This window comes from Otolemur garnettii, unplaced genomic scaffold (genome assembly GCF_000181295.1).
Source record: "Otolemur garnettii isolate 467f Iridium unplaced genomic scaffold, OtoGar3 scaffold00038, whole genome shotgun sequence".
Taxonomy (NCBI): Eukaryota; Metazoa; Chordata; class Mammalia; order Primates; family Galagidae; genus Otolemur; species Otolemur garnettii.
In genome coordinates this window covers 4,014,969-4,028,143 of record NW_003852433.1, presented here as the reverse complement: position 1 = coordinate 4,028,143, position 13,175 = coordinate 4,014,969, and the positions used below count along the sequence as shown (strand labels likewise).

At 41.7% G+C, this 13,175-nt stretch overlaps 1 protein-coding gene and 1 non-coding gene across 2 annotated transcripts in view; one reads left to right on the top strand and one right to left on the bottom strand.

Annotated features, from left to right (window-relative positions):
* Positions 1-6,478, bottom strand: part of KREMEN1 (kringle containing transmembrane protein 1) — a 60,475-nt gene extending 53,997 nt beyond the window's left edge. The window contains exons 1-2 of the mRNA XM_023513235.1: positions 6,472-6,478; positions 5,016-5,178 (exon numbers count right to left, since the gene is read on the bottom strand). Of these exons, the coding sequence (XP_023369003.1) occupies positions 5,016-5,178; positions 6,472-6,478 (170 nt within the window). The remainder of the gene's footprint in view (positions 1-5,015; positions 5,179-6,471) is intronic.
* Positions 6,479-9,299: 2,821 nt separating this feature from the next.
* On the top strand, positions 9,300-9,411 carry LOC111725371. Its single transcript, XR_002773449.1, has one exon. It is a non-coding gene; the product is annotated as a U6 spliceosomal RNA (small nuclear RNA).
* Positions 9,412-13,175: the final 3,764 nt, after the last annotated feature.

Sequence of the window (13,175 nt, the reverse complement as noted above, 5' to 3'; positions counted from 1 at the left end):
GTGGCTGGTGCCTTAGCTGCTTGAGCCACAGGCACCGAGCCGAGACTTTCTTATTAATTTGGAAATATATTCATAATGTCTCATTAAGTTGTCTTTTAGAAGAGGCTATTATAAAACACAGTGGATAACACAATCTGATGTTCTAAAAAGACATATTTAAGGAAAGAAATACATAAAACTCTTTTTTTTTTTTGAGACAGAGTTTCACTCTGTTGCCCTGGGTAGAGTGCCACATAGCTCACAGGCAACCTCAAACTCTTAGGCTCAAGTGATCCTCTTGCCTCAGTTTCTCTCTCTCTCTCTTTTTTTTTTTAAGTAAAGATGGGGTCTACTCTTACTCAGGCTGGTCTTGAACTCATGAGCATAAGCAATCCTCCCACCTTGGGTTCCCAGAGTACTAGGATTATAGGCTTGAGCCACCATGCCCAGCCTACATAAAACTCTTAAAAATATCTCTAGATGATGGCAGTATTGGTGATTTTCATTTCTTTTCTTTTTGGGTTTTCTTTATTTTCTTATTTGCTTTATAATGAATACTTCAACTTAATAATTTTTAAATATTAAAATAAAATTCACCGGGCCGTGCATGGTGGCTCATGCCTGTAATCCTAGCACTATGGGAGGCCAAGGTGGGTGGATTGCCTGAGCTCACGGGTTTGAACCAGTTTGAGCAAGCAGGATACCCTGTCTCTTAAAATAGCTGAGCATTGTGGTTGGTGCCTGTAGTCCCAGCTACTTGGGAGGCTGAGGCAAGAGAATCACTTAAACCCAAGAATTTGAGGTTGATGTAAGCTGATGCCATGGCACTCTACCGAGGGCACCAAGTGAGACTCTGTCTCAATAAATAAATAGAGCTAGGAGCCTGTAGCTCCAGTGGCTAAGGCACCAACCACATATACCAGAGCTGTGGGTTTGAATCCAGCCTAGGCCTGCCAAACAACATTGACAACTACAACCAAAAAATAGCTGGGCACTGTGGCAGGCACTTACAGCCCCAGCTACTTGGGAGGTTGAGGCAAAAGAATCACTTATGTCCAGGAGTTGGAGGTTGCTGTGAGCTGGGATGCCATGGCACTCTACCCAGGGGGCATCTTGAGGCTCTGCCTCAAATAAATAAATAAAAATAAAATTCACATAATAAAGGTTCCACTGGCAAGCTGTCACTAAGATCAGGCCAATAAACTCAAATTTGATAGAAATGGGTCCTATTCCTTCTCCAGAATACAGATTCCTCAGAGAATTCTGAAGAAAATAGTGCTGGAGTCTCAGACAGAATGTATGATCCTGCCATGCTGGTACCAACTTCTGATATGGCAGTAATTTTTTTTTTTTTTTTGAGACAGAGTTTTACTATGTCACCCTCGGTAGAGTGCTGTAGCATCATAGCTCATAGCAACCTCAAACCCTTGGGCTTAAGTGATTCTCTTGCCTCAGGCTCCTAAGTAGCTGGGATTACAGGCGCCTGCCACACACCTGGCTATTTATTGGTTGCAGTTGGCCCCGGCCGAGTTTGAACCTGCCAGTCTCAGTGTATGTGGCTGGTGCCGTACCCACTGTGCTACGAGACTGAGCCTATTTTTTTTTTCTTTTGAGATAGAGTCTCACTATGTTGCCCTTGGTAGAGTGCCATCGAGTCACGGCTCACAGCAACCTCAAGCTCTTGGTCTTAAGCAATTCTCTTGCCTCAGCCTCCCAAGTAGCTAGCAATATTTTTTAAAGATTTATTTTATATTTATAAATGAGAACGGCTTAGAATAAATTCCCGTAAGGTCTTTTCAACTTAGAGATACCATGACAATAATGAGCAGATAAAAAAATGGCGGGGGTGGCTAGACACACAGAAATGCCTGGCTGCTCTTCAGTGCTTTCCAAGCCCCTTCTATTTAGATTCAGAACACTGGAAACCTGACACTCCAGTTAGGCCGGAAATGGGCATAAAGACTCCACAGCAGAAGCTTTGGAGCAACCCCTATCAGGTCAGAGTGGGATAAGCCTATTGTGTGGCCTAGAAGATAAGCTTCCTCAAAGCACAAAGCTTCCTTTTATTTCTTATGCCCAAAGGCAGGTGCCAGCACCAACTCTGCTCTCCCCCAGTCTCTGCTTTCCCTTCTAATCCAGATACTTTGAGCCCAGAGAAATACATTACCATCACTCGCCAACTCTCAGGCATCTCAAGTGTGATGAGTCTGAAAAAGCTGTACTAGACAAACATGGTGTCAGATGTCAGCTGAGAGAAATCAAAGTAGAATTTGCACAAAGCCTTTCTTTAAACAGTATTTCACTGTCATTTTCCTCCCTCTATTTTGTGTTTGGCTTTGATGTAGTATTTCATGAAGCCTTTAGAAAACAATTGTTTATTATCAATGTCAAAACCATACTAAAAAGCATCAGAATAGCTTAATAAAGAATAAGCAAATTCATCCTTACTTTGCTGCAGTGCTAAAACAAAAGGCCTTGGAGCGTCTCATGTGATAATCATCAAAAATTTCAGCCCAACTCCCTTTTTTTTTGAGACAAGAGTCTCCGTCTGTTACCCTCAGTAGAGTGTTGTGGCATCATAGCTCATAGCAACCTCAAATTCTTGGGCTCAAGTGATCCTCTTGCCTCAGCCTCCCACGTAGCTGGGACTACAGGCACCCACCACAATGCCCAGCTATTTTTTTTAGAGACGGGGTTTTACTTTTGCTCAGGCTGGTCTTGAACTCCTGAGCTCAAGCAATCCACCCACCTCAGTCTCACAGAATACTAGGATTATAGGCATGAGCCAAAGCACCCAGCCTTCAGCCTCCCTTTTTTGAAGTATAAGCTAGTAGTTCAGGTCTAGTATATTCCATCAAATGAAAGGAGAAGTTGTAACCAGCCAGAGCTAAGGAGAAAGGTGGTCCTTCCTGGCTCTTACCACTCTCTTAATGGATTCTTACAGGAGCCTGTTAGTAGAAATGGGTGCTAATCTACAGGGGAAAAAAAATCTTACATATAAATTAAGCCTCACTGGGGTGGCGCCTGTGGCTCAGTGGGTAGGGTACTGGCCCCATATACTGAGGGTGGCAGGTTCAAACCCAACCTGGCCAACTGCAACAAAAAAATAGCCAGGTATTGTGGCAGGCATCTGTAGTCCCAGCTACTCGGGAGGCTGAGACAAGAGAATCACCTAAGGAGTTTGAGGTTGCTGTGAGCTGTGACGTCACAGCACTCTGGCAGTAAAGTGAGACTCTGTCTCGGAAAAAAAAAAAAAAGAAGAAAGAAAAAATAAATTAATTAATTAAGCCTCACTATAAATTTAAAATTTACTTTAAAGTTAAACTTAAAAACAGGAGCTCTTCTAAGAAGACTTGTTTAATATGAAGTAACAGAGTAATAGAATAAACCAACAGCCTACTACCAAGAGGCACCTTGGAACAAGAAGATAAGTAATTATGTCAAAACAAAAAAACAAATACTTGATTCTCTTCCTAAACATTCTTCCCAACCCAACCCAACCCAACCCAACTATTCCTATTAAAGACAAACTAGGGGAAGGTAATAAACCAGAAATGGGGAATGAGATTCATTTTTTAATTTATGCAAAACAGTATAACTTTGAAAATAAAATAGAAAATAATTATATGATGAGCCTGTATAACTTCAACAATAAATAAAATACAACAGGTAGCAAAATGTGAAGTGGCAAATATATAAGTTGTTATCTCTGGGAATATGGACTTAGTAGGGGAAGGTCTTTTGGAAAGAGGTAAAATGGGGAATTTTAAACAATATATGTCTGGATTGTTTGAGAAATATTCTTTTGGAATAAGCTTTTAACACTTTTATAATAACAGATAAAAAATAATACATAGTTGCTACAAAGTAATGCAGAGGTGAAGAAAAGCGCTGAAGGCACAAGGATAAGAGAAACACAAACTAATGGCTTGGAGACTTCAAGACAACGTCAAGGGCTCTAGAGTATTAGCAAAGGTATGTAGAGGGCAGAGGGTAAACAGTGTGGCCCACACAATACAGGAGTATACATGTTGGCTCAGCTGGGTCCACAGTGAGACTCCAAAGTATATAGAACCAGGGACATGGTATGTAGCTCAGCATATATCTTAGAATCATTTTTCTCTGTCCCACTGGCTCAAGAGGCTGCCTTTGCACCTGTCCTAACAATAATTAAATTCAACACATTGCTGAAATATGAGTCATGTTACCAGGATCTGAATTATAAGTAGCAAAAAATATATAATCGGGGAGGCGCCTGTGGCTCAAAGGATTAGGACGCCGGCCCCATATGCCAGAAGTGGCAGGTTCAAACCCAGCCCTGGCCAAAAACTGCAACACCCCCGCCCAAAACCCCCATAATCAAAAGTGTTTACAATTTTTGTTTTGGTCTGTACATATCAGTGATTCTATCTCATAACTCTGAGAATCTGATCAAAGCCATAGGTCATCTCCCCAGAAAACTGTGAATACCCATCTGAAGCACCATGGATGTCCCTCCAGGATAAAGAGCCCCTTCCAGAGTCAGACAGGAGGTGAAAAGCAAAGAAATACTTTAGTTTGTTAAAAGGAAGTAAATAGCACAAATCTGACAGATACAGCCAGCTGCTCCCAGAGCAAGGTTACCCTGGGTAGCCAGAGGTGGAATAATGCAGGCAGCTTCCTTTGCTCAGAACAAGGGAGGTGTGGGTCACAGATGGTGCTGTTTGACCACTACATTCTCAGCAGCTTAGGCAGCTCTGCTGTCTATGTATTACGCACTGGAGGTAAGGCCAACTAAGAAAACTTGCCCAATGAGACAAAAAAGTGATCAGACAGGAAAGGAGAGCTCTGAAAGCCAGCATTGAAGCAATTCAAATTAAAAAGAATGGTAGATTGTGATGATTGTGTGTATGTGTGTAAGGTGTGGGAGAAAGACTTTTAAAAATAGTAACTGAGAAAGGCCTTCTAAGTTGGCCAAAAGGAGACAAAAAACCTTTGCTTAGTTGTGAGCAGGAATGGAATAGATTTTTTAAAAGTATTAGTTGGCCTCATCTTACCTGCAATAGTTATGCTCGCCCAGGCCTCCCTCCCCATTGGGGTATTTCAGAGTGTTGTATGGATGCTGGAAAGTCTCGTTCCAGAACAGACATGGCTTCCCCCCTTGTAGCGCTGTCCAGTTCTGCGTTCCCCTATAATCTGCACCATTGGCTGTGAAACACTCTAGAAGAAAGAAAAGACAGAGCAAACTAATTTTCTGGCAACATCTATAGTTTCCTCCCTCTTTGGTTGATATTTTATTTGTTTTGTTTGGACCATGTTGGTAATGGAGAGTGTCTTGCTAAATGCTTGACTCAGGGTAGTTAGCACTGCTAGGCTGGGTAAATCTGAAATGAGGTATCCTCCAAAAGCTACACTAACCTTGGCACAAGCTTGTCTGTGGACACTAGAACACTTTCCCCTAAGTATAAAGATCCTAACTACGATAGAAACAGGGAGCTGGAGTGTAGTGAAACCCATGAAGTGAACCAGGAAAACTCCAGATAAGGGAACAGTTGGTAACAGCCATCCATGTGGAATTCTGGGTACTTGGGGGTTATTGCTCTCACCAGTGTCTCTGTGCAGTAACTAGAACCAGGTCACCAGTTGTAACTGAGATCTCCTCTACAGTCTGAAAAGGCTGCACTGACACTTGGATTTAATAAGACCATCGGATACAGCAATGCTTTGGAATCCCAATCACACAAATCTGGGAATGACTCACATTCTCTGGTAATGAAGAACAGTCTTCCCCATGCTGTTTGAGATAGAAGAGCAACAAAACAGCCAGTCAACACGGGGGAGGAGAGGTTGGCATTTTCTCTCACCTCTTTCTGAAATTCCTACACAACACACTGAAAATGGTCTCAGATCCAACTTAATAAAATGACAAATCCTTGCAGGTGCAATAATGTGCTTCTAAAATCTGCGGCTCAGACTTTGGGGGATGGGAACGGAGGCTGATAGGATTTCTCCCCACATATTGCATGCATTAAACTCACAGAGGTTCATGAGAAAGGCACAGTACAAAGAACAATTTTTAAAAATTAGCTTAGTTGAAACTGACAGATAGAAGCACTTCAAACACTTCTTTAAGATGTATCACTAGAAAACTGACAATCTGGGGGAGTTACATTAACATTCTTAGCTTTATTTCTTTCTTTCTCCTGGCATGCAATGACCTATGACTTCCGGGAATAAGGACTCTTAGGGCCATCTCTGTTGGTGCCTGTGCCTACTCTAGTCAGCGCATGTGGACAACATGAGCACATTCTGGAAGATATTTCCTTTAATATTTAGAAATTATCCCCAGAACACCTCTCTTCGAGTACCCCCTTCACCTCACCATTCAGCTCCTGTGTTTTGTCTGGAATGGTGCCATTTTATGGATAGCCAAAATAATCTGAAATTGCAGGCTATACAGAAAACTTCAGCAATTTATCATGTTTGGTGCAACACTCATGTTACAGTAAGTACCACTCATTGTGTACCATGATGACTAAACCTCTAACAAGGGTCTGCTAAATAAGAAGTTCAAAGGTAATTGAAGGAGGCAGCTCAGTGTAGCATAAAATACACTAAACTAAAAGGCTAAGTCTTAGCTTTTTGTCCTGGATCTGTTGCTGACCAGCTGTGCAACCCTGGACAAATCTCCATCATCCACATCACTTCTAATAGGTACAGAGTATTTTACCATGTGCCAAACTCTATCCTAAGTGCCTTCCAAAAGTCAGCTTGCCACCAGGCCAGTACAGAAGTTCCCTTAATACCCTCATTTTACAGAAGAGGCAACCGGGGCAACCAGGCCCTATACTGCCTCCAGCAGAACCCCCTCAGTATCATAGTTGCTTCCCCATCCTCTCCCTCATCCCAACTCTGACTCTTCAGCAAGTCCTGTTGATTTCCTTAAAATATATACCCTGAAATTGCCTTCCCTCTCCATCTTCGGTGCCAGCACTTTAATCCCATTTGTTAGCAAGACAGTTCAGGTCTCATAGTTTGCACTTTTGCTCTTCTACAATCCAAACTCCATACAGAATTTAAACTTCTTAAGAGAACAAAAGAACTCAGAACAAAACCCAAACTCTTCATCAGTGTTTATAAGCCCTCCTTCATGTGGCCCCAGCCCCTTCCTGTCACTGCACCTTCTCTTATTCATACCAGTCACACTGGCCTGTGGTTAATTCTGTGAACATGCAATGCTACTCCCTGCCTGAAACATTCATCCCCGAATACTTCCCATTGCAGACTTAACACTACTTCCTCACTAACTTTCCCATCATCTCCACTCCTATTTTTCAGCCCTTCACTTGTTTGCTTCCTATCACCTATTCACCTATCACTAGGAATATATGTGATCAGAGAACAAGAGAATGAGAGAGAGGGGGAGAGTATGAACCACACCAGAGGACTAACCCAACTCTAAGGCTAGAGTGAAACCTGGGAACCTTATTCCAAAAAGCTGCCCACGTAACTCTGCTAAGTAATCAGATTTGGAAACCACTGGACTAGAGGATTCTAAGAACATCAAGCCAAACTTTGCCAATTGCTAGAATTTTAATTGCTGAGTATTAATAGATCTTTTTCAACTATCAGAACTTACATATCAAAACATCATGTTGTACCTCTTAAATATATTCAATTAAAAAAAAACAAACAGTAGGGAGTAGCCCAGGAAAAAGAAATGCAGGCCAAAAACAGTGAGAGGTCTTAGTTGTACACAGCAATGTACAAAGCAGGTGGGGTTCCTGAGACTCAGATGACTTGATTTGTAATACAAAGGCATGTGGCAGTCATCCACACCTGTGACAGGCCTTAGGAATGGGATGAGATGGCATCTGAGAGTGGGAATGAGAAAGTACAGGCTTGTTTGCTTGAGTCTGTTCTCAGATCCAATCTCACTCTCAGTTACACAGGGGAAGCTAAGGCAGTGTATCAGATTTTATGGGGTTTTTTTGTTTGACCAGACTTGCCCAGTGGATAGCAATGGGAAAAAAAGCAAGGAATAGGGCTGTGCCTGTGACTCAGTGAGTAGGGCGCCAGCCCCAAATACCAAGGGTGGCCAGTTCGAACCCAGCCCCAGCCAAACTGCAAAAAAATAACTGGGCGCTGTGGCGGGCACCTATGGTCCCAGTTACTCAGGAGGCTGAGGCAAGAGAATCACCCAAGCCCAAGAGCTGGGCTGTGAGCTGTGATGTCACAGGAGCTGGAGGTTGCTATGAGCTGTGATGCCACGTACTCTACCAAGGGCAATAAAGTGAGACTCTGTCTCTAAAAAAAAAAAAAAGAAAGAAAGAAAGTACAGCCTGCGAGAGAGAAGGATAGCTAGGAAAGCCCTTTTATAGTACTTTTTTATCATAGATAACTTCTATGGCAATGTGGCATACTACAGAAAGCATATGTTAGGGGCTCTGGAGTTAGACCTGAGCTTTATGATTTATAAATCTAACCTCCTTGAGTCTCAGTTTTTTTCACTTGCAAATGGGAGGATTAGATTATCTATAGCTCAGGACAGGTGGAAGAATTGGAGGATGTGCAAGTAAAAAGCCCTATACACAGAAGTTATCCAATAGTTACTGTGTAATTATAAAGGCATAAAATGATCAAACTTTATTGTAAGTTTAGAAATAGGCTGAGTGCAGTGGCTTACACCTGGGAGGCTGAAGCAAAAAGATCACTTGAGCCCAAGAATTTAAGGTTGCTGTGAGCTATGATGATGCCATGGCACTCTACCAAGGGTGACAAAATAAGATTCTGTCTCAAAATAATAATGATAATGATAATAATAATGGTGAGTCTCCATCTCTACAAAAAGTACAAAAATTAGCCTGGCATGGTGGTGTATGCCTATAGACCCAGCTACTTAGGAAACTGAGGCAGGAGGATCTCTCAAGCCCATGAGTTGAAATCTATTACAAAACAATACAGTTAGGGGAAGAAAATGGGTATAGATGAAAGAATATTGGCCAGAGTCGATAATCATGGAAACTGGAAGACAGATATATGGGAATTTTTTGTAGTCTCCTCTCTATTTTTATATGTTTTCTAAATTTCCCTTAACAAAAAAAAATTTTGAAAGGACATCTTGAAAATAGTTACTAACTTATTGTTTTGGAATTAATCTACTTTAGCCTCTTTTTGAGAAGTATAAACAAAAACAGTCAGCCATAAATTCAGCCATCTAAAATCAAGATAGACATTCACATATCATGTTCCTGGATTACATATTAACAGTATAAAGTGACCACAAAATAAGTTGCACTTCTGCATAAAGTACAAATACCACAAAAATAATCACTGTAGTAGTGCTTGCTTTGGGAGCACATATACTAAAATTGGAGTATACAGAGAAGATTAGCATGGCACCAGAGCAAAGATTCATGAAGCATTCTATACAAAGAAATAATAATCACTGTAATGTTTTAAATATCGGTAGCTTTCCCATTAAAATATCTCTGTTTTGAACATCCAATTTATTTATCTCTATTAACAGAAGAAATATTTAGTCAGTTAGCTGTTTTAGTGCCAGGGTCTTACTTTGTTGTCCAGGCTGGAGTACAATAGCCTGATCATAGCTCACTAAACCTTGAACTCCTGGGCTCAAGCAGCTCTCCAACTTCGGCCTCTCAAGTAGCTGGGACTATAGGCATGTGCCACTATGTTCAGCTGAATTTTTTTTAGAGACAAGGTCTTGCTATGCTGCCCAGGCTGGTCTCAAACTCCTAGCGTCAAGCAATCCTCTTGCTTCAGTCTTCCAGAGTGCTAGGATTATAGGCATGAGACATTGCACCTGGCCCAGATGAAATATTTAATTACTTAAAAGACCATTCAAAGAAGAACTGAACCTACAGTAAGCACAAGACCAGAGGTTTAAATTTAGAAGATCCATAAAAACACTTCAGTGAGAGGACCTTATTATTGGTTAAATAAAAATTTGAGAAACAAGTAATTATCAAGGCATAGGTGGCCCAGAATGCAGCGGCTTGATACCACTCCTTTCCCATCTGGCTCTCATCTTGAATATGCTCCACTCTCCTATCTAGGGAGGACCAATGGGTTGTCACTATGAATTATGTTTTTGCCAGAAATAGTCACCACGAATATGCAATAGTGCTTGAGAAATTTCTATTTATCATTTAGGATATTACAAACACATACAATCCTCAAATTGAAGCCCCAAAGATAGTTTTTGAGGAAGAAAAAGCCACTAATCTATCAACATCCTGGTCTACAACATGTATAGAAATATAAAGCTGAGCCTCAGTTAAAGAAGGGACTCACTAGGCGGCGCCTGTGGCTAAAAGGAATGGGGTGCTGGCCCCATATACCAGAGGTGGCAGGTTCAAACCCAGCTCTGGCCAAAGGAAAAAAAAAAAGGGACTCACTAAGTGCCTGGTTCAGCACAAATCTAAAAAATGTTTCATAAATTAACCAAAGCATCTTGATGGATTTTACTGCCAGTACCAATATAACATATTCTATTATACTTTAATGATATAAAGTATTTATATCTTGAGGTAATATATGAGTACATGAGGATCAGTCTTGAAATAACATCTCACACTAGAAAGTTTTCACATATGGATAAATGAAACATAAGACTTTCTTTTCTTGGAGACAAGAGTCTCACTTTGTCACCCTTGGTAGAGTGCCATAGCATCAGGCCTCACAGCAACCTCAAACTCCTGGGCTCAAGAGATTCTCTTGCCTCAGCCTCCCAAGTAGCTGGAATTATAGGCACACACCACAACACCCAGCTATTTTTAGAGACAGGGTCTTGCTCTTGCTCAAGCTGGTCTTGAACTCCTAAGCTTGGGCAATCCACCCACCTTGGCCCCCCAGAGTGCTAGGATTGTAGGTGTTAACCACTGTGCCTGGCATTGAAGCATAAGATATTTTTAAGCTCATCCAGCTTGCTGATGGAGAATACCTCAGTTCATTATAAGTCAGCTCTAAAGCAAACACAAAACATGAAGACAAAAGGTGGAGAACTATTTGAAGGCTAGAAGGTCTAAAAGAGATAGCACTAACTCCTACAGAAACCAGGGGCTCTCTAACAAGTTGAGCTATACCTGTTGCCACAGCTCTTAGAGGACTTGACTGCCTTGAACTGCAATTGCTCAAGAAGCACCAGGCCCTGCTTCCAATCATCTGTGAGTTTCTTGAGCATCTTACTCACCTTTGTATCCTTAGCCACTATAGACTGCATAGATGGTGCCTGGCAAATGTTTGTGAATGAGGGAAGCAGGTGAATGGAAGAACTGAGGGCAAATCCATTATAGACAGAAAGTGTCCCAGTTTCCTCACCAATGTATGCTCTAGGTCAGCCTCTAGACTTAACTAGCAATAACCCATGAGACATGCCAGGAAAATTTATATTAATCAAGTACTTGAAAATAAGATACTTGCTATTTAAACTAGGGAAGTAGGCTATTTAAAGGAAATCAGTGGTAGAGCCACTTGTAATGGGGGCATAATCAATTCCCTTTTTAATGAATATAAATTTTTATATTCTGAGGTTGCTTTCAGCAGGAGAGACCTGACTCAAATCTACACCTTGCCTCATTTTCACTTGAGCAACCCTATTTTATACTGTCTGACACTCTCAATCAACTAAAAGGAGATCAAATAAATTGATATAATCCCACTTCTGGATAAGTTTCATCAGTTTTCCCTGTCACCTATTTTTAATGTCATATGGCAAGAAAGTTCCCCGATCCTGGAGGACAGCCAATCCCCCACTGAAGCCAGACTCCGGGCTTTTCAGATTCCCTCAGCATGGACAAATAATACAAGAGTTCCCAAGTAGGGAGCTGGTTGCCAGGTACACCATATATTCGAAAGCACATTTTCAAGGTAAAATCCAAAGCAACAAAGTTACAGTCTTCTGTGAATTGGGCACAGGGATGAGCTTTAGTCAGAGATGATGGGTACACAGTAGACATTTGATAAGTACTTGTTAGTTAGTCCCAACATAAAAATTTGATTCAAGAGATGGGTTTCCAAAGTTCTGGCCACAAAGACATTTTAGTGTCAAAGGAAAGACTCATTGTAGCTCTGATTTAAAAACAGGTAAGAACAAGCAGTGCTGTCATTTCTAGCCATCCAGAGCAGTAAGAAAAAGGGCAGATGGTGGCTAACAGATTAAATCTAATTGCCAAAGATATATATATATTTTTAGACAGTCTCACTATGTCGCCTTCAGTAGAATGCCGTGGCGTCACAGCTTACAGCAACTTCAAACTCGTGGGCTCAAGAGATCTCTTGCCTCAGCCTCCCAAGTTGCTGGGACTACAGGCATCCACCACAATGCCCAGTTATTTTTTTGTTGTATTTATTGTTGTTTAGCAAGCCTGGGCCATGTTTGAACCTGCCATCCTTGGTATATGTGGCTGGTGCTGTAACCACTGTGCTACCAGTGCCAAGCCTGATTGCCAAAGAGTTTTAAAGTTTCACATAGTGTTTCATGGATCTTGAGTAGAGTTGTCACATTTAGCAAATAAAAATGCAGTATAATAGGCTGGGGGTGGTGGTTCACACCTATAATCCTAGCATTCTGGGAGGCTGAGGCAGGTGGACTGCTTGAGGTCAAGAGTTCGAGACCAGCCCGAGCAAGATCGAGACCCCCACCTCTAAAAACAGCTGGGTGTTGTGGCAGGTGCCTATAGTCCCAGCTACTTGGGAGGCTGAGCAAGAGAATCACTTGTACCCAGGAGTCTAAGGTTGCTGTGAGCTATGAGGCCACAGCACTCTACCAGGGGTGACAAAGTGAGATTCTGTCTCAGAAAATAAATAAATAAAATAAAATGCAAGATGCTCAGTTTAATCTGAATTTCAGATAAACACAAAATAATTTTTTATTTCTTTGCTTTTTGTTGTTGTTGAGACAGAGTCCCACCCTATGCCCTGAGCAGAGTACAATGGCATCATAGCTCACTGCAACCTTAGACTCAGGCTGTGGGCATCCCACTGCCTCAGCCTCCAGAAGCTGCTGGAATTACAGGTGCTCACCGCGGTGGCCAGCTGGGTTTTTCCATTTTTTTAGGAGTCAGGATCTCACTGTTGCTCAGGCAAGTCTCAAACTCTTGAGCTCAAGCAATTCTCCTCCTCAGCCTCCCACAGTGCTGGGATTACAGGAGTGAGCCACTATGCCTGGCGACACAAAATAATTTTTTTTTTTT